The 27,623-nt window shown below is 48.7% G+C and overlaps 1 protein-coding gene across 7 annotated transcripts in view; it reads right to left on the bottom strand.

Moving 5' to 3' along the window:
- The window catches only part of MED1 (mediator complex subunit 1), a 168,243-nt gene that overhangs the window by 35,702 nt on the left and 104,918 nt on the right, over positions 1–27,623 (bottom strand). For 6 of the 7 annotated variants that reach the window (XM_029572144.1, XM_029572143.1, XM_029572145.1 and 3 more), the window contains 3 exons: positions 14,202–14,288; positions 13,899–14,010; positions 13,632–13,756 (listed from right to left, as the gene is read on the bottom strand). The exons of the other annotated variant lie outside the window; for it this stretch is intronic. In XM_029572144.1, coding sequence (XP_029428004.1) covers positions 13,632–13,756; positions 13,899–14,010; positions 14,202–14,288 — 324 coding nt within the window. The remainder of the gene's footprint in view (positions 1–13,631; positions 13,757–13,898; positions 14,011–14,201; positions 14,289–27,623) is intronic. 7 annotated transcript variants of the gene reach the window in all.

Here is a 27,623-nt window from a genome sequence, read left to right as displayed (position 1 = left end):
TCACCCACCATACCCCCACCATATCCCCTGCCCAAAATCCTAACAAGACACATACTTGCCCACCTCAATATCCCGCAATGGCAACACTACACCACATTCCCAAACTCCCCCACCGCATCAAACACCACACCCCCACCCAAAAAACCATCCCCATCAGATGCCTCACCAACATCTCTATTAACCCTAACTTTCTCAAGTCTGCACTCACTATTCTCATTAACGTCCAATCAATCACTAAAAAAATCCCCATTATACATGACCTACTCCTTGACTCCCTACCTGACATATTCTGCATCACAGAATCCTGGCTGAGAAACACCGACACTGTACTACTAAATCAACTACCCAAAAACACCTATAATCTATTCTCCATTCCCAGACCCAAACGAAAAGGAGGCGGCCTACTATTCCTAGCACACAAAAAACAAATTCTCATCACATACACTAAACCTTCCCCCCCCTTTTGAGACCAACCTATGTAAATCCAAAAACCTCCAAATACGCCTCCTCTATGCACCCCCCTGTCTCCTCCAGCACAACATTTCCCCCCTAATCGAAACCATAACACACATCAACATACAGGAGCCAGCCATTATTCTGGGGGACTTCAATCTCCACATAGACACCAACCCCCTCTCATCCACCAGCCAACTGCTCCTCTCAACCATGTCCGCCATTGGATGCACCCAAATCATCAACACCCCAACTCAAAATTCTGGCCACACCCTCGACTTACTCTTCATCAACAACAAAATTTCTTCCTTAGGCCCACCCACTGCTACCCCAACCCCATGGTCGGACCACAGCCTCATTCGAGCCAAGCTACAACTTCAACACACCCCAATAAAACCAAACAAGCACATCATCGAATTCACCAAACCATGCTCCAGCGATGACCTCGCCAATCTACTACCGGAAGCCTTAAAGAACCTCAACAGAAATGACGCCAACTCTGCCACGAACACCTGGTTCTCCATCAACGAGGATATAGCCAAATCACTATGCCCCACAGTAAGAAAAGAAATCAAGGCATCAACGAATCCCAAATCCCCCTGGTACACCCCAGAACTAAAAAACTCAAAACGAGCCCTAAGACAAACGGAGAAACTTTGGAGAAGAACCCCAACGCCAGAACTGAAAGACAAATATAGGACCCTACTTCACAAATACGCAATGGATATTAACACAGCAAAATGAAACTTTTATACAACAAAGATACACGAATACCAATTCAACCCCAGGACTCTCTTCTCCTAGTCAAAAACCTAACCAACCTAAACCAGAATGACTCAACCCTGGACAGCTCCACCATCTCCAGCAAAAAGCTAGCACACTACTTCAAAGACAAGGTCAACACCATCATCGCCAAGATTCCCCCCCACCCCCCCCGAAACTACAGAAGACTTTCCGCTCAGCTCCACGTGGTCACAATTCATCCCTGTTGCATCAACAGAAATTGAACCCATCGCAGGGCGATTTAAGGTTTCCACAACCTCTCCCTCAGCTGCCAGTCCCTCTTCACCATTTGAGGCCTCAGGAGATGGTATTCCTTCTTGATGTTCATTACTCTGGCCTTCATTTAATTCCACTGCAGCTGAGGTCTCTCCTCTCCAACATTCCAAGAAGACCTCAGTTCCTACCAAGGGTGGTTTACTGGTCATACTCCCGGAGAACATCTCATTCGCTCTCTGCACAGGTGGTAAACCCAGATTGGGACTCAGCGACGCCTCTTCTATGAAACCAGATCGTTCTCCCACATGATCTGGTTCAGCAGATTCCTTGGCTGCTGGTGTATTGGGCACAGGCACTGACATGTATTTGATAATCTCCTGTTGTATAGGAGATGGGAGGGACATAGTGGGGTATACCCTAACTTTGCCCTTCCGTTTAGACGGCATGTTGGACCAATAAATGGCGAAAATTTTTAACTCCAACAGGTTATAACAGTTACAGTCCGAATTTTGTGAAATCTTCTTACCTCTGTGGTTGCCAACTCAAGAGACAGAGCTTCCTGCAGCTACTCCGGCCTACTCCGGACAAAGCCACACGCGCGGCTTTGGCGGTGCGCCGGCGGCAGTGGTGCGCCGCTTCTGCGCCAATCTTATGGCGTGCTAGCCCCTCCCACCAGCGTTGGGGCTCCCGAAGCAATCTAGTTGTAATGTCTCTGGTCTCCCAGGAACTCACGGTCCAAAGTTGGCAGCCCTGCAGTGGTCACATTGGATCGAGTATGGGACCTGATGGTTATGATGTCTAGTAATATAAAAAGGTTAGAAAAAAAGATGGATACTGTTGCAGGGAAAAGTCAATGTGATTTAGTGAATATACAAAATATGGTTAAAATGTCTGAGTATAGAATTAAAGTCCTGGAAGAAACAGGAGTGAGAAATTTGGAATTTCAGGCTGTGTTAGCAAAGGATAGAGAAATACTATCTAGGCGTATAGAAATTTTTGAAAACAATTCTAAACGTTATAATTTACGATTACTTAATTTTCCAAGAGTAGTCGGAGAAACACCTAGGGAATCGTTGCAAAAGTTTCTACGAGAAGTGTTGCTATTTTCCGAACAAGAAATGCCTAACATTAGTTATTGTTACTTTTTGCCAAAGAAAAATGTTAATTTGAATGCTTCAGAACTTCCTTTTCAAGGTAACTTAACTAATTTTTTTAGAAACTTCAAGTAATCTGATAATAGATCGGGGTATATTATTAGTTTCTTTTACCAATTTTTCCGACCTAAATAAGGTTATGAAAAGATATTTTTCTAAATACCCGACCTCTTATCATGGAAATACAGTAAAATGTTTTCCTGACTTATTTTTTGCGAGACAGCAGAGGAGGAAACAGTTCTTGGTATATCGCCAGGATGTGATATCCTTGGGTTATTCTTTTATTTTAAGATTCCCCTGCAAGTGTGTAATTAAGAGGGATCAAGATGTTTTCATATTTTTTCTACCAGATCAGTTAAAATCTTTTGTTGATCAAAAGAGAATGACCACCTCGTCCCCTCTCACCAGTGAGTAAGTGAGAAATAGATTAGCACAGTATTGTGAAATGTTGTAACTGGAAATGTTATAGTCTTAGAATAACTCCCAATTTTCTTAATACTTCTGATTATTTTGTTGTCAGAAGTACCTATTACATTTGATTATGCTATAAGAAAATATAATAATTTGTTTAATAATTTGTGGTTTAGCAAGTCTGGAAGGTGGTTACACCAACCAAACTTGTATATTTTTTGTTTCTGTTTTATTATGGAAAATCAATAAAGATTTAAATATAAAAAAAAAGAAATTGAACCCATCATCAAAAAGACCAACCCAGCCTCCCACCCCTCAGACCCCATTCCCATCAAAACCCTAAAACTCATCAGCAAGACCATCACCAAACCTATTACCGACATCATTAATCTATCACTCGAGCAAGGAATATTCCCTGACAAACTCAAAAACGCCATAGTCAAACCAATCATCAAAAAACCTCAACTCGACAAATCCGATCCAGCTAACTACAGACCAGTATCCAACCTCCCATTCCTAGCGAAAATCCTGGAAAAAACGGTCAACAATCAACTTACAGAACACCTCGAAAGCTACAACATCCTACAACCTGCACAGCATGGCTTCAGAAAACTATTCAGCACCGAAACCCTCCTTCTTACACTCACCGAAACCATCCTTAGAGGGCTTGACCATGGTCAGTCAGTCATACTTCCTGATACTCCTCGACATATCCGCCGCCTTCGACACCATCAACCACAGAACACTCCTCATCAGACTCAAAGAAATCGGATTACGAGACACTACAATCAAATGGTTTGAATCATATCTCACAAACAGATCATACAACGTAAAGTTAAACACATCAAAATCCTCTCAAATATCAATTACACATGGTGTCCCACAGGGATCTTCCCTCTCCTCCACCCTATTCCACATATACCTCCTCCCACTTTGCAAATTCCTATCAGAATCACACCTCACTTATTTTGTTTACGCAGGCGACATACAAATATTACTCCCCATAAATGAATCTATCGAATACACCCTAGACAGATGGAACCAACTCAGCTCAAAAATAACGCTTCTGCTTTCACAATTATCACTCTGCCTCAACCAAAACAAGACCGAATTCCTACATATCTCCAATGATCACCCCTCGGCCCCCCTCAAAATCAACACCCCCAAAAAAAACATAGGGGTGCAACTTACACCATCTACAAAAAACCTAGGAGTGACTATTGACTATGAACTCAACCTCAAGCACCATATCTCCAACATGATTAAAGACGGATTCTTCAAACTGCAAACACTAAAAAAGCTCAAACCCCTTCTTCATGCTCAAGACTTTAGAACGGTCCTACAAACTATAATCTTCTCAAAACTTGACTACTGCAAAACAATACTTCTTGGCCTCCCCGAAGCCACTATCAAACCTCTTCAGGTACTGCAAAACGCCGCCGCCAGGGCTATAACAAACATAAAAAAATACAACCACATCACACCCACACTAAAAGAGCTTCACTGGCTTCCCATCAACCAAAGAATCCAATACAAAACCCTCACCCTCATCCACAAAAAAATAAACAGCAGTGAGATGAATTGGCTAAACACTGCCATTCGCCCACATTCCACAAAGAAACCTCAGGTCCTCAGACACTGGCCTCCTAGCCGTTCCAAACTCCAAAACAGCACACCTCACCTCAACCCGTAAACGAGCCATATCCGTGGCTGGCCCCACACTTTGGAACTCACTCCCGCCCTTACTCAGAAATGAACCTTCCACGCAATTATTCATAGAAACATAGAAATAACGGCAGAAGAAGACCAAACGGCCCATCCAGTCTGCCCAGCAAGCTATGCACTCTTTTTTTTTTTTTCCCTCATACTTGTTACGCTTGGCTTTTAGTACCTTTTAGTTCTATTTCCCTTACACCCCACCATTAATGTAGAGAGCAGTGTTGGAATTGCATCTAATTGAATATGTAGCTTAGTTAGGGGTAGTAACCGCCTCAATAAGCAAGCTACACCCATGCTTTTGTTTACTCGACTATGTAATTCAGTCCTTGTTGGTTGCTGTCTATATATAGATCCTATTTTCTACATTGCCCCTGCCGTTGAAGCAGAGAGCTATGCTGAATATGCTTTGAAAGTGAAGTAACAGACTTTCTCCCCTGCCGTTGAAGCAGAGAGCTATGCTGGCTATGCGTTGAAAGTGAAGTATCAGACTTTCTCCCCTGCCGTTGAAGCAGAGAGCTATGCTAGATATGCATTGAAAGTAAAGTATCAGGCTTATTGGGTTTGGGGGTAGAAACCGCCATAACAAGCAAGCTACACCCCGCTTTTTTGTGAATGCAAATCCTTTTTTTTTTTCCACATTTCCTCTTACCGTTGAAGCTTAGAGCAATGTTGGAGTCGCATTAACTGTGTGTATGTATATTGAATAAGGGTATTACCTCCAGGTAGTAGCCTTCATTCCCGCGAGCCACACCCTCTTCATTCACGTCCTCTACACTTGATGGATCCACAGTGTTTATTCCACGCCCCTTTGAAGTCCTTCACAGTTCTGGTCTTCACCACTTCCTCCGGAAGGGCATTCCAGGCATCGACCACCCTCTCCGTGAAGAAATACTTCCTGACATTGGTTCTGAGTCTTCCTCCCTGGAGCTTCAGCTCGTGACCTCTGGTTCTGCTGATTTTTTTCTGACGGAAAAGGTTTGTCGTTGTCTTTGGATCGTTAAAACCTTTCAAGTATCTGAAAGTTTGAATCATATCACCCCTGCTCCTCCTTTCTTCCAGGGTGTACATATTTAGATTCTTCAATCTCTCCTCATAAGTCATTCGATGAAGACCCTCCACCTTTCTGGTCGCCCTTCTCTGTACCGTCTCCATCTTGTCTCTGTCTCTTTGTAGATACGGTCTCCAGAACTGAACACAGTACTCCAGGTGAGGCCTCACCAAGGACCTGTACAAGGGGATAATCACTTCCCTTTTCTTATTCGATATTCCTCTCTCTATGCAGCCCAGCATTCTTCTAGCTTTAGCTATCGCCTTGTCACATAGTGTCTAATGATCTGAAGTCGGCGAAACAATCACCCCAAGGTCTCTCTCCTGCTCCGTGCACATCAGCCTTTCTCCCCCCATTGAATACAGTTCATTCGGATTTCCACTCCCCATATGCATGACTTTGCACTTCTTGGCATTGAATCTCAGCTGCCATATCTTCGACCACTCTTCCAGCTTCCTTAAATCCCGTCTTATTCTCTCCACTCCTTCCAGCATGTCCACTCTGTTGCAGATCTTAGTGTCGTCCGCAAATAGACAAACCTTATCTTCTATCCCGTCCGCAATGTCGCTCACAAAGATATTGAACAGGACCTGTCCCAACACCGATCCTTGCGGTACACCGCTTAAAACCACTCTCTCTTCAGAGTTTGCAATCCAGGCCACCACCTCGGCACTCACTCCTAAGCTTCTCATTTTATTCACCAGTCTCCTGTGCGGAACCGTGTCAAAAGCTTTGCTGAAATCCAAGTAGATGACATCGAGCGCTCTTCCTTGATCCAATTCCTTGGTTACCCAGCAAAAAAGTCAATCAGATTTGTTTGACAGGATCTTCCCCTGGTGAATCCATGCTGCCTCTGGTCCAGCAATTCTCCAGACTGTAGATAGTTCACTATTCTCTCTTTCAACAGTGACTCCATTACTTTTCCCACCACCGAAGTGAGGCTAACCGGTCTGTAGTTATCAGCCTCTTCTCTGTTCCCACTCTTGTGAAGCGGGACCACCACTGCTCTTCTCCAACCACTCGGCACCACTCCCGTTTCTAGGGATCTATTGAACAGGTCACACAGCGGACCTGCCAGCACATCTCTGAGCTCCCTCAGTATCCTGGGATGAACCTCATCAGGCCCCATGGCTTTGTCCACTTTCAGATTCTTCAGCTCTTCCCATACATTTTCTACTGTAAATGGATTTTCATCTACTCCACTCCCTTCCAGTTTCTTGTTAAGTAGAGATGGTCCTTTTCCAGGGTCTTCTTTAGTGAACACAGAACTGACGTATTCGTTTAATATTCATTTAATATTCAAAAAACTTCTCAAAACCTGGCTCTTCAGAAAAGCCTTCCCGCCAGATAATTAACCCCTCCAGCATCTTCCCTTCCTTGGAAACGAAACCCCTAACCCCCCTCGCCCCAACCAACCTCCTTTCCCCGCCAACGCGTATTAAAGCTCTATCCCAAGAACCCCTCCCAAATTATACTCCCTAAGACTCTATTGGATCGTATCCTATATATTATTCCCCATGTTGCAATGTTATAATGCTATAATGTAAATGTTTCTCTGATTCGTTTATACCAGTTACCATGTTACAATGTAAAATAAGCTGAACTTGCCTTATTTGTTTAGTTTTATGTAAACCGATGTGATATCTCGATCGAATGTCGGTATATAAAAGCAATAAATAAATGAGCCACAAATGTGTAAAGGGAACTCCAGGTTGCATCCCAGCTGATTTCAATGACAGGGACTACCTGCAAATGGGTCACCGACGTTGCCATAGCCCGCACAGAGTGAGCTTTCACCTTGCCGGCTAGCTGGAGAGGCCTGCCTGCGCAAAGGAGAAGGCAATGTAATTCGCCAGCCAGTTCAACAAAGTCTGCTTACCCACGCTACTCCCAGTGTTGTCAAAAGACACAAAGAGCTGGTTGGACTGCCTGTGGCCTGCAGTGCGATCCAGGTAGAAGGCCAGGGCCCTTTTACAGACCAAGGTGTGAAGTGCCCGTTCCCCTGGATGGGAATGAGGCTGCGGAAAGAAGGTGGGCAAAATGATGGACTGACTGAGGTGGAAGTCAGTCACGACCTTGGGCAGAAACTTAGGATGCATACGCAAGACCACACAATCATGGAAGAACTTTGTGTATGGTGCGTACATAACCAGAGCCTGAAGCTCACTGACTCTATGAGCTGAAGTAATCCTCACCAGGAATATGGTCTTCCAGGTGAGGAACATCAGGTCACAGGACTGCAGCGGCTCAAAAGGAGGTCGCATGAGCCATGCCAGGACAACGTTGAGGTCCCAGGATGTGACCGGAGGCCAAAGAGGGGGCTTCAGCTGGAGGAGGCCCTGCATGAAGCGGCCCATCAAGGGCTGGAAAGAGACTGGCGTGCCAGCGACACCTTGATGATACGCACTGATAGCGCTGAGGTGCACTCTGACAGACCTGGTCTGGAACCTGGATTTGGACAAGTGCCACAGGTAGTCCAGCAGCTGAGAAAAGGAGCATGAGAAAGTTTCTAACCCTTGACCTCCGCACCAGATGGAAAAACGTTTCCACTTTGAGCTGTAGGACTTCCTGGTCGAAGGTTTTCGGGACCCCACCAGGACCCGGGAAACACAGTCTGAGAGCTGCAGAGGCTGGAGGATCATGCGTTCAACATCCAAGCTTTGAGGGACAGTGCCTGAAGGTTGGGATGGTGCAGGGTGCCCTGATTCTGCGAGATGAGATCGGGTGCTGTTCCCAGTCGGACAGGCGCCCGTACCAACAATTCCTGCAGGACTGGGAACCAAACCTGCCGAGGCCAGAAAGATGCCACAAGTATCATGGCCCCTCTGTCCTGCTGGAGCTTTAGCAGGGTTTTCGGAAGGAGCGGTAGAGGGGGCTACACATACAGTAGATACTTTCCCCAGTGAAAGGGAGAAGGCATTGCAGGCCGGATGGCTGTTCCCCGCTATCAGGGAGCAGAACTTGCTCACCCTGTGGTTGTGAGGGAACGCGAACAGATTCACAACTGGCATACCCCATCAGCAGAACAACTCGGCTGCTACCGCAGAACTGAAGGACCACTCGTGTGGCTGAAAGGACCGGCTTAAGCAGTCCACCAGGGCTTTGAGGTGACCTGGCAGGTAGGTCGCTCGCAGAGGCATCCCCTGAGCCACGGCCCAGGTCCACACTTGCACCATTTCCTGGCAGAGGAGGAACAATTCAGTGCCACCCTGTCCATATCAGAACGTCCTTGAACAGCAACTGGTCTATGAATGCCCACAAGGTGTACTGTATCGCTCGAAGCTCCAGGAACTTTAACTGACAGCGGGCTTCAACGGTGGTCCAGAGGCCTTGCACGTGCAGGCCGTTCACGTGTGCTCCCCAGCCCTGGGGGGGGGGGAGACACATCGGTGGTAAGGGTCACCTGGGACAGGGTGGGCTGGAAGGGAAGTCCTCCTTTCAGGTTTGAGAGATCTTCGCACCAGGATAGAGATGCTCTCAAAGGGTCCATTATCATGACCGGAGCCTCGAGATCCTGGGACAGTTGACTCCACTGGGACTGTGTGGCCCATTGGCAGTTTCTCATATGGAGGCGGGCCAAAGGGGTCACATGGCTAGAGGCTGTCATGTGACCCAAGAGGCGAAGCAGGAGACGGGCTGGAACCCTCTGACTCTTGCAGACAAGGGTAGCCCGCGCAAGGGCGACCACCCAGTCCCTAAGCTTTTGACTGTGCCATGTCCAGCCTGGCACCAATGAAGTCCAGCTGGGGGGGGGGGGGGGGGGGGGGAGAACAGAGGTGCGACTTGGGGAAGTTTATCACGAACCCCACGGTCCGCAGAGTCTGTACCATCAAGGACAGAACATGCCCAGCCAGTTGTCCAGGTATGGGAACACATATGGGGGCCCGGTGGCACCGGCAGCTCAACACTTTGAGCACCACCGACTGCACCCTATGGGCCAACTCCTCCTGGAAGTCAGGAGCGATGGAGTGAGACGAGGCGCCACCAGCTCCTCCTCGAGTTTCCAAGGTGGCGCAGTGCCCTGCACTGGGGTCTGTGGGGAACACACTGGGCTACCGGGAGCACTGGAGGATGGAGCCTCGATGGCCGGTGAGGCTTCGATGGTGGGTGGGTGGCTGCCAATGCCGCTCCAGAACCGCATGTCGACGGTGACCAGTGGCGATGCTTGCAGGATCGCTTCCAGTGCCCGGCCCGGTCTTTCCCTGGCGCCGAGGAGGTAGACAATCCAGAAGTGTGGGAGAGTGGGGAGATCATCGAAGATCGGTCCCCTTTCCTCCGATCCTTGGAGGTGTACTAGGTATAGGGACCGTGAGAGGAAGTGGGTTGGTCAGTTTCCCACGATCTTTAGGTGTCAAAGAGACCGATGCAAGTGTGGATGACTTCAGGGTCCCTAAAGCTTCTCCATTTTATCAAGGCGCGCCCGACGCCCTTTGGGTGTCATCAGGTCACAGAAGGACGAGGAGTTGGGAATAGACCGCAAGTTGGAAAAAAATGGCCAAAAAGGACCTACCATACCAAGGAGCCACCAACCACAAAGGTGGACCCAAAAGGACATGAAAAAACAACTCGAAGAAATTGAGGAAAAAAACTGAAAAGTTGGAGCTCCACGGACCGCGAGGCAACTGCACCACAAAAAAGAAGAGAGTCTGAAGGTGGACCTCGCTCGGACACGTGGATAGTAGCAAGCTGGACATGCTCAGTCTGCTGGTCAAAGCTTCTAGAAACTTTGACAAAAGTTTTCCGTGCCGGGCTCCATCAGATGATGTCACCCCCCAACGTGAGGACTACCACATCCTGCTTGTCCTAGGAGAAGACTTATTTCCACTCTCTGGACCACTCCACAGTACAAAGAGGTGATATGATCTATGGAAATCATAGGTGACCTTTAGATATCTCAAAAATGCATGCCTCCAATTTAAGAGCGTAAGGTCCCCCGCATGAGGCGTAGAGGAATCCAAATCCATAAAAGCTGGAAGCTGTACAGTCTAACTAAAATGGAATGCCGAGACTACTTCAGGCAGAAAAGTAGGTACCATGCATAAAGATACTCCCGAATCAGACATCTGTAGGAAGGGATCTCAACACGACAGAGCCTGGAGCTCCTAAATTCTCCTGGCTGAACAAATAGCAACCAAGAAAACCACTAAGTCAAGACTTTATCTATAGCTCTCTTTAGTTGTTCAAACAGAGCCTCACACAATCTTCTAAAGACTAGATTCAGATTCCAAGATGGACAAATGTTCTGCACTCGAGGACACAAGTTCTTAGCTCCCTGAAGGAACCATATAACATCTGGATGTGTGGACAGAGGATACTCTTGCACCTTACACCCTGGAGACAACCCAACCTGGTCACTCAGAGTTAAAGGTCAGTCCCTTGACCAGAACCTTTCTGTAGAAAAGCCAAAATATGGGACATCGTAGCTGAACAGACTGAGGCTGCACTCTGTCAACAGCAGACCAGGACCCAAAGATCCTCCAAATTCGTACATACATCAAGGATGTAGAACGTGGAAATAACCGCTTCGAAATATCCCCTCTATCTCAGTTGTCTCCTCTCAGAAGCGAAGCCGCGAGACAGAAGTGAGCCACCTGACCCAAAAATATTGGGCCCTGGTGGAAAACAGTTGACCCATGTCTGAACCTCAGGAGCCTGTCAATGGCCGTGTTGATCAGATCTGGAAAGCATGGTCGATGTGACCACTTTGGAGCTACCAGGATCACATTGCCTGGATGTTTCTCTATCCGCCGTAATCCCTTGTCCACCAGAGGCCACGGGAGGGAAGACAAAGAAGAATCCCTCAAGCCCATGGCAGCACCAGAGATCCGATTCCTTTGTACTATGTTCTGTTCAGCAGCTGTAAAACTGTAACACCTTGCTGTTCTCTTTGGTCGGGATATCCCCATCTTCTGTGAATGAGACACATTGCTGCCACTGACAGCTCCCATTCCCTGGGGTCTAACTTTCTCTGACTGATAAAATCTGCCTGAACGTAGTTCACTCCAGCGATGTGAGACACTGCCAGCCACTCCAAGTACTGTTTTGTCCAAAGAATCAACTCCCAGGCCTCTCAAACCACTGCTCGATGTTTGGTTCCACCTTGACGGTTGATGTAGTCCACAGTTGTCACATTGTCTGACAGGAACCGCACTGGAAGGCTGCGTAACCTTGGCAGAGGGGCAAGTAACGAGAAATGCATTGCTCTCGTCTCTAACATACTGATAGACCATGGTAACTCCTGTTTCAACCACTGGCCCTATGCCGACTGATCTTGCCACATTGTCCTCCATCCAGAGAGGCTTGCATCGGTGGTGACTATTATCCAATTCAGAATCTCCAATTCTGCAGCATGCTCGAGATTGGTGCAAGTAAGCACCACGAAAGACTGTCCCTGGCTTCCTCCTCTAATGGACGAGGAAGATGAACTAATAACGGATTCCAGCGGGAAAGAAGAGCCCCCTGCAGAGGCCGCATATGTATGAACACCCAATGCGTTAATTCCAATGTCAATGCCATAGAACCTGAAAATATTCCCAGACCCTGGGCACCGAAAGCTCTAGCAGAAGCCTAATCTGACTGCAATTTCAGCAGTCTCTCTCCGTGAGAAACACTCTCTCTGCTAGTGAGTTGAACTGAACTCCCATATTCTCCAGAGTTTGTAAGAGGACTAAATGGCTTTTTGCTAGGTTCACCACCCATCCTAGAAACTTCAAGCGCATTATTACCTTTTGTACTGATTGTTGACAGAGGTCATTTGATGTCACATGAATAAGCCAGTCATCCAAATATGGTGCACTACTAAACGACGGTATAGAAAAGTTTCAAATAAATAAATAAATAAATAATCTGGCTGCCCACACCACCATCACCTTGGTGAAGGTACGTGGCGCCGTCGCCAGCCAAAGGGAAGGGTGCGAAACCGAAAATATTCCCTTAGGACCATGAACCTCAGGAATCTCTGGTGCTCCAGCCTGATAGCTATGTGCAGATATGCCTCTACCAAGGCGAGAGATGCCAAGAACTCTCCCTTGTGTACCGCCGCTATGACAGACCTCAGAATTTCCATGCGGAAACAGGGAACCATGAGATCTGCATTTACCTTCTTTAAATCCAGTATTTCTTGAATTGGATACAGGGGGAAAAGAAACAGGAAGCTTAACTTAAAACTGACCTCCGGCCACACTAAGCGTGCTCAGGGTCCGAGCCAACAAACTCAGAAAGAGATCTCTGTGAAAAAAAAAAAAAAAAAGAAAAATCTAAGCAGAGTCCAAAACGACTCTCAAGCAGAAAAAAATGAAAAATCAGCCAAATTAAAAAAGTGGACTGACTAAAAGAAGACAGCTGCCCTGAGTCTTTAGCTGCCTCAGCAGCCTTGTGAAGGGGAGGGATCTGGACCAAAGATTTACATCCCACAGAAGGAGCGAGCGTACAAAAGGGTCACCAACCCCCAGCTCGTCCACCTTTGCCAGACCCAAAAATCCCCTGGGAGGAAGGCTCATAAATCCAAAACAGTCTCTTGACTGCAGAACTGCAAATTTTGCACCATTTACCCTCTGCTGGAGACAGAGAAATACTGAGGGATTGCAGATGGCACTGGGTTATGTACAGTGTCAGTGAAACTTTCTCTGTCTCCATCTGCTGGCAGGGAGGCAAAATCCAGGAGTCTGGACTGATCTGGGTATGTACAGGGAACTTTTCCAATTAAACAAGAAAAAGGAAGCTGTGCCCCAGTTTAATCACTTCCATTTGGCAAAGAACCCCTATTCCACCACCCCCCCCCCCCCCCCCGAGAAGACCCTCTTCCATGGATACCATGTCTGAATCAGCTCAGCACCACCCCAGACCACCTGTGCAGCTCTGAATCTTCTGAATGAACTCTTGGGAGACAGGAATCGGCCGGGAGAACTTCAAGAAGAAGCAGGCAGGCAGGTCAACACTGTTGGCATTGGTGATTGACGAGAAGGAAGGGGTTCTTAAAAAAAAAACCAAACAAACAGGCAGAATAGATGATTCTATGTTTTTGAATAGCAATCTCTGAATTCATTTTACTGAAAGCACTTCAAAGAAGGGAGTGGGGAGGAGGGCAGAGAATCTCAAGGCTCTGCTGAACTTACCCCTTGTTATCTATGGGATGAGACCCCATGATCAATGGAGCGATTGGGAGCTTGTACATTGCTGAGGTCCCTTCAATTGTCACTGAGACATTCAGGCCCAAAGGTCGAGGAACTGTGACATCAAGGAGAAGACAGAACGAGAGTCAAACCCGCCAAAGTTAAACACACAACTGAAAATGCCTCATTGCTTGTAGCACCTGCTAGTCACTGTAGCACACACCTTGTCAGTCTCATCAGATAAACAGTGTAACACCTTGCAGGACGACTTGATGCATGCAGAGTATACCATGAAGAGAGACGTACCATTATTGTCGGTTAGGGTGATGCTCGCACCTGTTCTATCAAACAAATCATAGGGCGACACGTAGTACTTCAGATTCATCAAGTGACCTGCGAAGGAAGAGAGTGCATCTGCAGTTTGCCAGCTTGTTCCAAGCAAAGTACCTGCTAACGCACTGCTGCTAATCACAGGAAAAATCGTGGCTTATACAGGAACTGCGATAAGCGCTTCAGTTCCTGTATAAGCCATTAAAAATAAGTTCTCAAAGGCCCAAGCTAGATCTTCAACTATGTAGTAAAACAGAGCAAGAAACGAGACTTTAACAGAAGACAACATTGCACAACTGCAACGATAAAGAGACTGGCAACAGAATAGCAGGGGTTGGAAGGAACCTCATGAAGTCCATGGATGATCTAGCTGCAAAATGACCTTTGACCCACGTTTACTATCAAACAGCATGAAGTGGTCACAGGACTGTCTGAGCATGCCAAAACCTCCAGCATCAACTTGTGCATGCTTTGCAGAGGTGAACAAGACTATCCTCTTACAGGGGAGAATTTAATTAGAAAAGACAATAGGAAAATTGGTGGTTACCTGCTAATTTTCATTCCTGTAGTATCACGGATCAGTCCAGTCTCCTGGGTTTAATTCATCCCTGCCAGCAGATGGAGACAAAGCAAGTTTCATTGACACTGCTTCATAATCCCTGGTGCCACCTGCAGTTCCTCAGTATTGATCTGTACCCAAGCACAAAACATTTGCAAAACTTGTAAATCCTTGAAAATTTCTTCCAAGTCTGTATTCCATAACTTTAAAAATTTGTACCAAAAAGATTAAAACTGAGCGGACGACTCTCCACCTCCAAAGATCTGGTAGGCTCTGGACTGATCCGTGCTACTACAGGAACGAAAATTAGCAGGTAAGAACCAATTGTCCTTTCCCTATACGTACATGGATCAGTCCAGACTCCTGGGATGTACCAAAGCTCCCTACTTAGGGTGGGACCTGGAGAGTACCGCTCGCAAGACACTCTAGTCAAACGACCGAGACTCCGGATCCCCTACATCTAGATAGTAATGCCTACAAATTTCCTATGGTGAAACCAACTGGGCCTCTGCCCATGAGGCCACATGAGAAAGTATAGAGAGTGAGCCCTCAAACCTTCAGGCATCTGATGGACTTTGAGAATGTATGCCGACCCAACAGCCTCCTTAAGTCACCTCGCAATGGTAGCTTTGGAAGCCTGGGTACCTTTCTTTGCACCATTCCATAAAATGAACAGATGATCAGATCCTTTAAATTCATTCGTTACCTTGAGATACCTCAGCAAAGTCCTACGGACGTCCAACAGCCTAAGCTAGAGAGATTAAGTTTCTGGATGGAATAAATGACAGCTTTATGGAGCAATTGGTTCAGGAACAGACAAGAGATGCAGCAATTCTCAGTGGAGCACAGGATTTGGTGAGAGAGGTAACGGTGGTGGGGCCGCTTGGCAATAGTGATCAAAATATGATCAAATTTGAATTAATGACTGGAAGGGGGACAGTAAGCAAAATCCACGGCTCTTGTGCTAAACTTTCAAAAGGGAAACTTTGATAAAATGAGAAAAATAGTTAGAAAAAAACTGAAAGGAGCAGTTAAAAAATACCATCAATTAAAAAATACCAGCAGTTAAAAAATACCATCCTAGAAGCACAGTCCAGATGTATTCCACACGTTAAGAAAGGTGGAAGGAAGGCAAAACGATTACCGGCATGGTTAAAAGGGGAGGTGAAAGAGGCTATTTTAGCTAAAAGATCTTCATTCAAAAATTGGAAGAAGGCTCCAACAGAAGAAAATAGGATAAAGCATAAGCATTGGCAAGTTCAATGTAAGACATTGATAAGACAGACTAAGAGAGAATTTGAAAAGAAGTTGGCCATAGAGGCAAAAACTCACAGTAAAAACTCTTCTAAATATATCCGAAGCAGAAAGCCTGTGAGGGAGTCAGTTCTACCGATAGATGATCGAGGGGTTAAAGGGGCAATTAGAGAAGATAAGGTCATCATGGAAAGATTAAATGATTTTTTTGCTTCGGTGTTTACTGAAGAGGATGTTTGGGAGATACCCGTATCAGAGAAGGTTTTCATGTGTAACTAGCGGTACCCGGCCACGCGTTGCAGTGGCAGAGTCAGGTTCTTTACCCTCCCTCCCCCTTCCCCTTGCTAATTTACCTCAGTCACTCATCCTCCTCCTCCCCCTTGGTCACTCACCCCCCCTTCCCTCCCCTGTCCCCACTCCAACTCTCTCCCCTCACACTCACCTCCCCCCTCATTCTCCCTCCCCTCACTGTCACCTCCCCCCGCCTACTGCCTACCCTTCAGATCAGAAAACCTTTGTCTTTCTATTTCTGTGGGAACCCCCCCACCCCAAAAAAAACAAAACAAAACCCAATCCCAACCCTTTAAATCAAATAATAACCCCCCACCCTCCTGCCCCCTCCCAAGGCCTGGGAAATTAAAATTGTTGGTGCTACATGTGGTCTGTCCCTGGGCGTCTGTGCGCGTTATGTAGGCAAATAGGGGAGTGCCTAACCAAATTTGCACTCCCAAATTTGTTTTGTGGTCTGGGGAGGGCCATTTTGGTGCGTTCCCGAGATCGTGCGAGTTTAGTGTATGTATTTGTGTGTGAACCTCCCCCTTCCCCCAAAAAACAACCCTATGAGAAAAGTTCTCTTAAACTAACCACCCCACACTCTCCTGCCCCCCCCCTGCCCCCCCAGAGTTGCTGAATGAATGAAACCTGCCCCCCCTCGTGACCCCTCCCCAAGATGTTCGCAATAAATTCATTACCACCCCCACCCTCCAGACCCCCCAAGACGTGATTAAAATGTCAGTCGGTGGAGCGGGCGTTCAGGAGCGGTTCGGGAGCAATGTTTTGGCGTTGGTCCGTCGGCTGGGAGCACTGAAATGTGTTCCGACGGCCCTTTGCCCTTACTATGTCAGTGGGGTGGAGCAATGGCAGCGGTAGGTCCTCTGACATAGTAAGGGCAAAGGTCCGCCGGCTGCCAGTCCTGAAAATGGCGCCGAGGGGCCCTCGCCCTTACTATGTCACATGGGCTACTGCCGCCATTGGTGTCCCCGAGTGGCATAGTAAGGGAAAGGGCCGTCGGCGCCATGTTGATTGCTGGCAGCCGACGGCCGTAGTGCAGGAGATGTGTCCCGGACTGGTCCTGGCCCCCGCTGGAGCCTCCCGGACTTCTGTCAGGTTTTGTGTGTGTTGTGAGGGCCTGGGAAGTAAATAAATTTGGCATTTATTTTATTTATTTATTTAAAGGATTTTTATATACCGCAGCACGTTACAAAACATCACCTCGGTTCACATTGAACAAAAGTTTAGCAACAGGCTTTACAATCAATTCAGTAGGAACAAACATATATCAAAATGGTCAGCGAACAGGGCAAGAGTCCACATATAGTATTATTGAATCCCGTCAAGTCTCTTGGTGGAAAATGTGTATAATTACAATCTATATATGATAAGGTGCATTGGGTTCAAATAACAATGAATAATAATAATAAAATATAAAACTATAAAACTATGTATAACTAGGTACATTCAGTCAGAGGTAGTTAAAGGTGAAGGGGTAGGGCAGAGGGGAGGTGGACGGCTGCTTAAAGTAGGACGGCTGTTTGCAGATTAAGAGGTCATTATGTGTAAGCTTTTCTGAAGAGCCAAGTTTTTAAGTTTTGTTTGAATTTCTTGTGACATTGCTCCAGGCGCAGATCTGTAGGCATTTTATTCCAAACATTGGTTCCTGCTATGGTAAATGATCTTTCTCTCGTGGAAACATGTTTAATATGTTTGAGTGTGGGTGTCTTGAGTTTGGCTTGGTGTATTGTTCTCGTAGGTCTGTTGGAATTGTGGAAAGTAAACTGGTCAGAGATCCATTGCATTTCTTTGTTGTAGATGGATTTGTGTATGAGGGTGAGGACTTTGTACGTGATCCTAAATGCTACAGGTAGCCAGTGAAGGTATTGGAGTACCGGAGTAATGTGATCATGGCGATGTGCGTTGGTCAGTATTCGGGCGGCTGCGTTTTGTAGCATCTGTAAGGGTTGTATTGAATTTTTTGGCAGTCCAAGTAGGATCGAATTACAGTAGTCCAGTTTTGACAATATTGTAGCTTGTAAAACTGTTCGGAAGTCGTGCGGGTGTAGGAGAGATTTGATTCTTTTCAGAGTTTGGAGTTTAAAGAAGCTGTTTTTAACAGTGGCCGCAATGAATTTCTTTAATGTGAACTGGTTGTCTATTATGACACCGAGGCTGCGGACCTGCTGTAAGACGAGAAGGCCAGTTTGTGGGTAGTTGAGGGGGATGTTGCTTTGTTGGGAGATGATGAGGAGTTCTGTTTTGCTAGTATTGATTGCTAGAAAATTTTCGTTGAGAAGATTCTTTATTTCTTCAAGGGCAGTATCCCATATTTTCAGAGCATTGGGTAGAGAGTCCTTAATGGGGATGAGGATCTGCACATCATCTGCGTATATGAAGTGCGGGAATCCAAGTTTTATCAAGAGTCGACATAAGGGGATAAGGTAGATATTAAACAGAGTTGATGAGAGAGAGGATCCTTGAGGTACTCCTTGTTGCAGATTTCTAGGTTTGGATTTGTGGCGGCCAATTTTAACACTGTATTTTCTCTCATTAAGATAGGAATGGAGCCAGCAGAGTGCAGAACCAGTGATTCCAATTTGAGATAGGTGGGTGATAAGAGTATGGTGGTTGACAGTGTCAAATGCAGATGATATGTCAAGTAGAGCAAGAATGTAAGAGTGACCGGTGTCTAGTGTTTTTAGTATTAACTCTGAGAGGGACAGTAGCAGGGTTTCGGTGCTATGGTTCTTGCGGAATCCATACTGGGATGGAAGTAGCAGTTGATGTTCAATTAGAAATTCTGTGAGTTGTTTGTTTATGATTTTCTCCATTATTTTGGATAGGAAAGGAAGGTTCGAGACTGGGCGATAGTTAGATGGTTCAGTGGGGTCCAAGTCCACTTTTTTGAGAGTCGGTTTTATTATGGCATGTTTGAGTTGAGCGGGTACCAGACCAGTAGTGATAGATTTATTGAGAATCTTGGAAATGGGTTTGGCAATCCTTGCTGGAGAAGAAAGGAGTGTTTTTGTGGGTATGATGTCAAAGGGGTGCATAGCTGGTTTAATCTTCTTGAGGATAGCTTCTATTTTGAGAGGGGTAGTGGTTTCAAAATTTGTAAGGGTGGCAGGGTGTGGTATTGTTGTGTTAGGGTTGTGTGTGAATGTGTTGTGAGTGGGTATAGTGATGTGTGAGTTGGCAGTAGGAGAATTGACTGAAGTGGGGGAGCTAATAAAGCGTGCCATGAGTTTATCTATTTTGTCATGAAAGTAATCAGCTAGTTTCTCACACTTGTTTTCATCCTCATTATCTGAGTTGACATTTGTTGGAGGAGTAATGATGCTAGATACATATTGGAAGAGAGCACGTGGGTTGAATTGGTGTTGATGAATCCTTGATGCATAATAGTCTTTTTGGCTTTGTCTGTATTTTTCCGGTATTCGTGTAGCAGAGATCGGAACTTTAATAGTAGCGCTGGGGATTGGTTTCTACGCCATTTCTTTTCCATTTTACATAGTTCGGTTTTCATAATTCTCAAATCAGGGGTGTACCACGGTCTTTTGGTTTTCTTCTCTGTGTTGATTTCTTTTGAGATAAGTGGGCACAGTTTATTTGCTATGTTGCTAGTGATTTGGTGCCAGGAGGAACATGCTGAGTTGGCATCCGTGAGATCTAACTTGTTGAGGTCTTCTGATAGTGAGTCCATAATGTCTTCAGATTTGCAATGTTTACGGAATGTTATGGTTTTCTTACTGTAGTTAGGAGTGTGGTGTGTGCATTTAATCGAGCAGGAAGTGTCAATCCGGCAGTGGTCTGACCAGGGAATGGGGGTGCATATTGGGGAGTCAGTTTGGATAAGTGAATTTGTAAAAATGACATCAAGTGTGTGTCCAGCTTTGTGTGTAGGGCTCGATACTGTTTGTCTAAATCTAAGTGCGTTTAGGGAGGCCAGTGTGGCTTCACTGGATGGAGAAAGTGGTGATCGGTCAAGGTGTAGATTTAAGTCACCTAGGATGATTGTGGGGATATAGATGTTGATGTATTTGGAAATGTATTCAGTTAGTGGTGAGGGGTTGTTTTCTAATACACCAGGTGGGGCATATATTAGGCATATTTGTAGATCCTTGGACTTAAAAAGGCCAATTTCAAGCCTGTGTGGAGATAAGGTGGATTGCAGAGCGAGGTTGAATTTCTTTTTTGCTGCAAGGAGGAGTCCGCCTCCTTTCTTTTTACCTCTAGGAATGGAAAAAATGTTATATTCTTCCGTAGGTAGTTGGTTAATTATAGCAGTGTCTGAGTTCTTTAGCCAGGTCTCTGTTATTGCACAAATGTCAGGGGATTCGTCAGTGAGGATATCGCAGAGAAGAGTAGCCTTTTTTACAATCGATTGTGCATTTATTAGTAATACAGAGAATGTCATCAGACCTAGGATTTGAGTAAGGGGGGATATCATAATGGGGATTAGGGTTTTGTAAGATGGCATACTGTACTTATTTCTCATGGGATTGTGTACGAAGTTAGAATATTTGAGAATGGGAATAGGTTGGGAGATCATGAAGAAAGGATAGGACTTCTTATCTTGAGAAGTAGTTAGCTGTGATGAGGCGGAGGACTGTTCTTAGTTGCTATGAACCTCTCTAAGGGTACGAGCAATTGGCGTTTGGGAGCATAAAATTTGGGCAACTTAGCAGTAATTTAGGACGGATTCTCTGTTAGGCAGGTCTAATAGTTACAGAAATTCACCTTGGCATGTGTGAGGAGGGTGGTTTTGTGTGTGTTGGGAGGCTGTGGGAAGTAAATCAATTTGGCATGTGTGTGGGGGGTGTGAGGAGGGTGGTGGGTGTATTTTATCTGTAAAGGAAATAGTTATCTTCCGGTGAAAAAAGTGCGCGAATGTGTTAAAATGGAAGTGAAACGTTGACCTAGACTGGCGAAATGATTAGTGTAGTGTGTGTTAGTGTAAGGTGTAACAGATGGCGCTTACGTCCAGCAGATGTCGCTGTTTTCTCGAAAAAATTTTTTAAACCTATTTTACCTGTCACAGGTGTGACATATCTGTAATGTAAGTATAGAAGAACCTTCCTGTATGCAAAATGAAGGTTGTGTCCAAATTTGAAAGCAATCGGTTCAGTGGTTTCTGAGATTAGCGATTTTGTCCAAACTATTTAACATTTTTATTTATATACGTGATTCAGATGGACCGAACCAAATCACGGTGAACCTAGAAGATGTGGTAGGCCTGATTGACAAACTGAAGAGCAGTAAATCACCTGGACCGGATAGTATACACCCCAGAGTTCTGAAGGAACTAAAAAATGAAGTTTCAGAACTATTAGTAAAAATTTGTAACCTATCGTTAAAATCATCCATTGTACCTGAAGACTGGAGGGTGGCTAACGTAACCTCAATATTTAAAAAGGGCTCCAGGGGCGATCCGGGAAGCTACAGACCGGTTAGCCTGACGTCAGTGCCAGGAAAAATAGTGCAAAGTGTTCTAAATATCAAAATCACAGAACATATAGAAAGACATGGTTTAATGGAACAAAGTCAGCATGGCTTTACCCAGGTCTTCCCCAAAAAGCTCCCCAGTTCTTTACAAAACTGAATCCCTCTTCCTTGCACCATCGTCTCAGCCATGCATTGAGATTCCAGAGCTCTGCCTGCCTCTGGGGACCTGCACGTGGAACAGGGAGCATTTCAGATAATGCCACCCTGGAGGTTCTGGATAAGAAAATTATTACTTACCTGCTAATTTTCGTTCCTGTAGTACCATGGATCAGTCCAGACCGTGGGTTATGTCCCCAATCCAGCAGATGGAGTCAGCCAAAACTTTGAGGGGGCGTCACCATAAGTAGAACTACCCCCTCTGCAGGAGTTCAGTATCGAGTATATCAAAGCCCGAGTAGAACAACCCGAACCCCCTCATGGAATCAAGTTTATATAAAGAAATTGGCAACAACCAGCCATGTAACTGTAATAACAGACTAACCGTGGGCGTCCTACAACGGGTAGGAGGCCACACAGACAACACGTCAACTCGTGAGGCGCTGATGCTGGGACAACAGTGGAAAATTGACAAGTGGTGAAGTACAGATACCCTTACCGATATCCCGAGCAAGATGAAGCAGGAGTGAAAAAGACCCAAAGCGGTGGGCGTCTGGACTGATCCATGGTACTACAGGAACGAAAATTAGCAGGTAAGTAATAATTTTCTTTTCCCTGTACGTACCTGGATCAGTCCAGACCGTGGGATGTACCCAAGCTTCCCTAAACCGGGTGGGGTCCTGCGAGGCCTGCTCGGAGAACCTGTTCACCAAAGTGTCCCGTGACAGAAGAGGCGAGGTGTAGGCGGTAATGCCGCGCGAACGTGTGCAACGACTTCCAGGTAGCCGCTCGACAGATCTCCTGGGATGAGACCGAGCGCGCCTCCGCCCAGGAGGCCGCTTGCGACCTTGTGGAATGCGCTACAATGCCAGGCGGAGGCGTCCGCCCCGCCCCGACATAGGAAGCGGCAATACCCGCCTTCAGCCATCTCGCAATGGTTGTCTTGGAGGCTTGGGAGCCTTTCTTCGGACCGGACCAAAGGACAAATAGATGGTCGGAAGTCCGGAACTCGTTGGTAACCCCCAGGTATATACGCAGTGTGCGTTGAACATCCAGGAGTCGGAGAGACTTCGGCTCGGAGGCGGAGAAGGACGGCAACTCCACCGTCTGGTTCACATGAAAAGCCGAGACCACCTTCGGTAGGAAGGAAGGGACGGTGCGGATCGAGACTCCAGAGTCGGAGAACCGGAGGTAGGGTTCTCTGCACGATAGCGCTTGTAACTCTGAGATACGCCGAGCGGAGCAGATTGCCACCAGAAATACCGCCTTGAAGGTGAGATCCTTAAGCGTCGCGGAGCGCAAGGGCTCGAACGGAGGCCCCGACAGGGCTCGCAGCACCAGGTTGAGACTCCAGGAGGGACAGGGATCCCGTAGCGGAGGCCGGAGGTGCTTGACGCCCTTGAGGAACCGAGCAATGTCCGTGTGCTGCAGGAGAGAACCCCCATCACGCAACAACGAACCAAGAGCGGCAACTTGGACTCTCACCGAGTTGTAGGCTAATCCCTTGTCCACCCCGTCTTGCAGGAACTGAAGGATCTGAGGGACCGAAGCCGTTGTGGGACTAGTTTCCTGGTTGGCACACCACCGCTCGAACACCTTCCAGACGCGAACGTAGGCCACCGACGTGGACGTCTTGCGCGCCCGCAGCAGCGTCGATATTACCGCCTCCGGGTACCCCCTGCGCCGGAGGCGTCGCCTCTCAAAAGCCAGGCCGCAAGACAGAAGAGTTCTGCCTGCTCGAAAAATACCGGGCCCTGGTGTAGGAGGAAGGGGAGATGCCCCAGCCTGATCGGGCCGTCGACCACCAGCTGCAGCAGGTCCGCGAACCAAGGTCGCCTGGGCCATTCCGGGGCGACGAAGATCACCGTCCCCGAATGTCCTTCTATTCTGCGGAGCATCCGGCCGACTAGAGGCCACGGTGGAAAAGCGTAGAGCCGCAGATGTGTCGGCCATGGGAGTGCCAGGGCGTCCACCCCCTCGGCACCGCGTTCTCTTCGCCGGCTGAAGAAGCGGGGAGCCTTGGCGTTTAGAGCGGATGCCATCAGGTCTAGGTGGGGAGCCCCCCACCGATGTACGAGGAGCTGCGTCGCCTCGTCGGACAGAGACCACTCCCCGGGATCCAGCCGTTGACGACTGAGGAAGTCCGCTTGCACATTGTCCACCCCGGCGATGTGTGACGCTGCCAGCCGGACGAGATGACGCTCTGCCCATTGCATGAGCAGCGCTGCTTCCAGCGCGACTTGTGGACTGCGCGTGCCTCCTTGGCGATTGATGTAGGCCACGGTGGTCGCATTGTCCGATAGCACTCTGACCTCGCGGTTTCGGAGGAGCGGGAGAAAATGCCGCAGGGCGAGCCGGACCGCCCTGGTCTCCAGACGGTTGATGGACCACGTCGCCTCCACCGCCGACCACGTTCCTTGCGTGGCGCTGCGATCGCAGACAGCGCCCCAGCCCGCTAGACTGGCATCGGTGGTGACCACCACCCAATCCGGTAGGTCGAGGGACACGCCTCGGGCTAGATTCGCCGGATCCAACCACCAGGCCAGACTGTCCCTGGCCTTCTGAGGAAGTGGCAGAATCATCTGGTAGTCCTGCGAAACCGGTTTCCAACGGGAGAGGAGCGCCCACTGCAAGGGCCGGAAATGGGCAAACGCCCAGGGGACCATATCTATGGTGGATCCCATCACCCCCAGGAGTTGCAGGTAATCCCATGAGTTGGGTTCCGGTAACACAGAGAAACGTCGTATGTGCTCCCGCAAAGAGAGCGCCTTGTCCTGTCGCAAGAAGACTTTGCCCAGCCGGGTGTCGAAGGTTGCCCCCAAGAAATCCAAGCGCTGTGAGGGTACGAGGGAGCTCTTGGAGAAGTTCACCACCCATCCCAGGGAATGCAGGAACTGTAGCACCCTGGACACGGCCGCCTGGCCAAGGGTGAACGATTTCGCGCGAATGAGCCAATCGTCCAGATAGGGATGAACCAGGATCCCCTCCCTCCGGAGGGCCGCAGCCACGACTACCATAATCTTGGTGAAGGTGCGTGGGGCCGTCGCCAGTCCGAACGGGAGAGCTATGAACTGGAAGTGCTGGTCCAGTATCTTGAATCGCAGAAGACGGTGCTGATCCGGCCGAATGGGGATGTGTAAGTAAGCCTCCGTGAGGTCCAAGGAGGCAAGGAACTCCCCCCGATGTACCGCTGCGATCACCGACCGCAGCGTTTCCATGCGAAAACGGAGCACTCGGAGGGACTTGTTGACCTCCTTGAGGTCCAGAATGGGCCGAAACGATCCGTCCTTCTTTGGCACCACGAAGTAGATTGAATAGTGGCCCAAGCCCACCTCTCCGAAGGGCACGGGCGCAATAGCGCCTATCTCCAGAAGCCTGTTCAGCGTGGACTGCACCGCCTGCCGCTTGAGGGCCGAGCCACAAGGGGAAAATACGAAACGACTCTTCGGTGGCCTGACAAATTCCAAAGCGTAACCCAACTTTACGGTGTCTAAGACCCACTGGTCTGAGGTAATCCGCGCCCACTCCCTGTAGAAAAACTTCAGACGTCCCCCGATCCTGGGGACGGTGGAGTGGGCGACTCTGGCATCATTGTGAAGACTTGGAGGAGGGGTTACCTGTCCCGAGAGCGGGGCGCGCAGGTCTGCGGCCGCGAAAGGAGCGCGACCAGGGCTGTGACCGGGAAGCAGGCGGCCTGGAGCCCCCCGGCCTGAAGTTCCTGTAACGTCGCTGCGCTCTGGCTCTAGTCCGGGATGAAGCAAACGCCCGGGAAGGGCGATATCTATCTTCCGGGAGGCGGTGCACCGCATTTTCCCCCAGCGACTTGATGAGCTGGTCCAGATCCTCTCCAAAGAGGAACTTACCCTTGAATGGTAGGGAGCCCAGACTCGACTTGGAAGACGTATCTGCCGCCCAATTGCGAAGCCACAGCAGCCGCCTGGCCGCCACCACCGAGACCATAGTCCTCGCCTGGACGCGGAACAGGTCATACGAGGCATCCGCCCCGTACGCCACTGCAGCTTCTAACCTGTCCGCTTGGGCGGCCTCCGCCGCTGGCAGATCCTGGGAGGTGAGAAGTTGTTGAACCCACAGGAGGCTTGCCCGCTGGGCGAGGGAACTGCACATCGCTGCTCTCATACCCAGCGCGGAGACCTCGAAGACTCTTTTCAGGAAGATCTCCAATTTGCGATCTTGCGTATCCCGCAAGGCCGTGCCCCCTGTCACCGGGATTGTCGTCCTCTTCGTGACCGCCGAGACTGCAGAGTCAACTCTCGGAACCTTGATGAGATCCAGGAAATCTTGAGGTAGCGGGTACAGCCGTTCCATGGCACGACTCACTTTCAGAGTCGCTTCGGGGGTATCCCATTCCCTCGTGAGGAGCTGCAGGAACGAGTCGTGAATGGGGAAAGCCCTCGCCCTCGGGCGCAGGGCCGCCAGGACCGGATCTCCTTTCTTGAGGATGTGACCACCGCCGGCGCTACTGGAGCAGGCGGGTCAGGTGGCGGATCCAGGTCCAGCTCCTGAATGATGCGCGGGATGAGCTCGTCCAGCTCTTCCCTCTGGAAAAGGCGCAGCGTACGCGGATCGTCCCCCTCCGTCGTGGCGTCCCCTTGCCCCAGATCGATGAAGTCCGGGTCAGGGTCCACTGGGTCCGGCGTCGATCCCCCTGTCGTTGGCGAAACCCGAGCACGTGCGGGTAGGCGAGGGGCCCCCGCTCCCGCCGCAACGGGGGGGGCCGGAGCCGCAGGCGAGGTTCGGCATATCTTGGCAGGGGGGGGGTCCACCGGCGTATCCAGACCCTGCAGGTATGCCGTGTGCATAAGTAGTACGAACTCCGGGGAGAAAACCCGGGTCGCGCCGCGGAGGCTCTGGAGGGGGGCACGTCCGCGCTCTCCTGCCCCTGCGGGCCCTGCTCCGGCGGCAAGGGCGGGGGCGAGTCTGGCTCCGACTCCCTGTCATTCGCTCTCTCCTGAGGTGCCTCGGGGCGCCGAGCGCTCAAGATGGCCCCCGTTCCCGCCAGGCCTGTGGGAGGGGTCCGCCCCCGGCGTCCGGGCAGAGGCGCGAGAAAGGAGAAATCTGCCACAGGCTGTGAGGTGCCTTCCCCCCCGGGAAGACACCGGGCACAGATGCCCTCCCTGGAGATGCGGGACCCCGGTTCGCCGCAGGCCGCGCAGCGCGTCGGCCGCGGCATCGCAGTGCCGAAAAAGTACCGCGAAAAACGAAAAACGATAAACGAAAAACGAAAGAAAAACGAAAGTGCTCAAAATGAATAAAATAATGAGCCTCGGGGTCCCGCGAGCCGAAACGCCGCCGCCGCGGGGGGGCCCGATGGCCTGCACTGCCCGCCGAAGTGAGGAATCCGAAGGCGCGGGGGGGCCCTCCTGGCCGCACTACCCGCCAAAAAGAAAAACCTGCCTGCCTGCCTTGCCGAGCCGCCCACGAGGCGCTCAAGATGGCCGCTGACAGTGTGGCAAGCGCGCAGAGGCCGGTGCTATCGGTCTCCGCGAGGTACCAGGGGTGTTTGGGGAGCTGAAAGGAAAAGAAACAGAGACTTACCCCAACAGTAGTGCATAGAACACAAGGGAGACGCAACCAGAGGGTAAGCCACGCCTCCCCAAAGTTGAACCCCTCAATAAATTAATTTGCTCAATCGGAGCTTTCCTTTTTTTTTTTTTTTTTTTTTTTTTTTTATAACAAACTTGCTTCAAACT

This window comes from Rhinatrema bivittatum, chromosome 12, assembly GCF_901001135.1.
Source record: "Rhinatrema bivittatum chromosome 12, aRhiBiv1.1, whole genome shotgun sequence".
In the NCBI taxonomy this organism is placed as follows: domain Eukaryota; kingdom Metazoa; phylum Chordata; class Amphibia; order Gymnophiona; family Rhinatrematidae; genus Rhinatrema; species Rhinatrema bivittatum.
The sequence above is the reverse complement of the archived record's forward strand: the minus strand, read 5'-3'. Positions and strand labels throughout refer to the sequence as shown.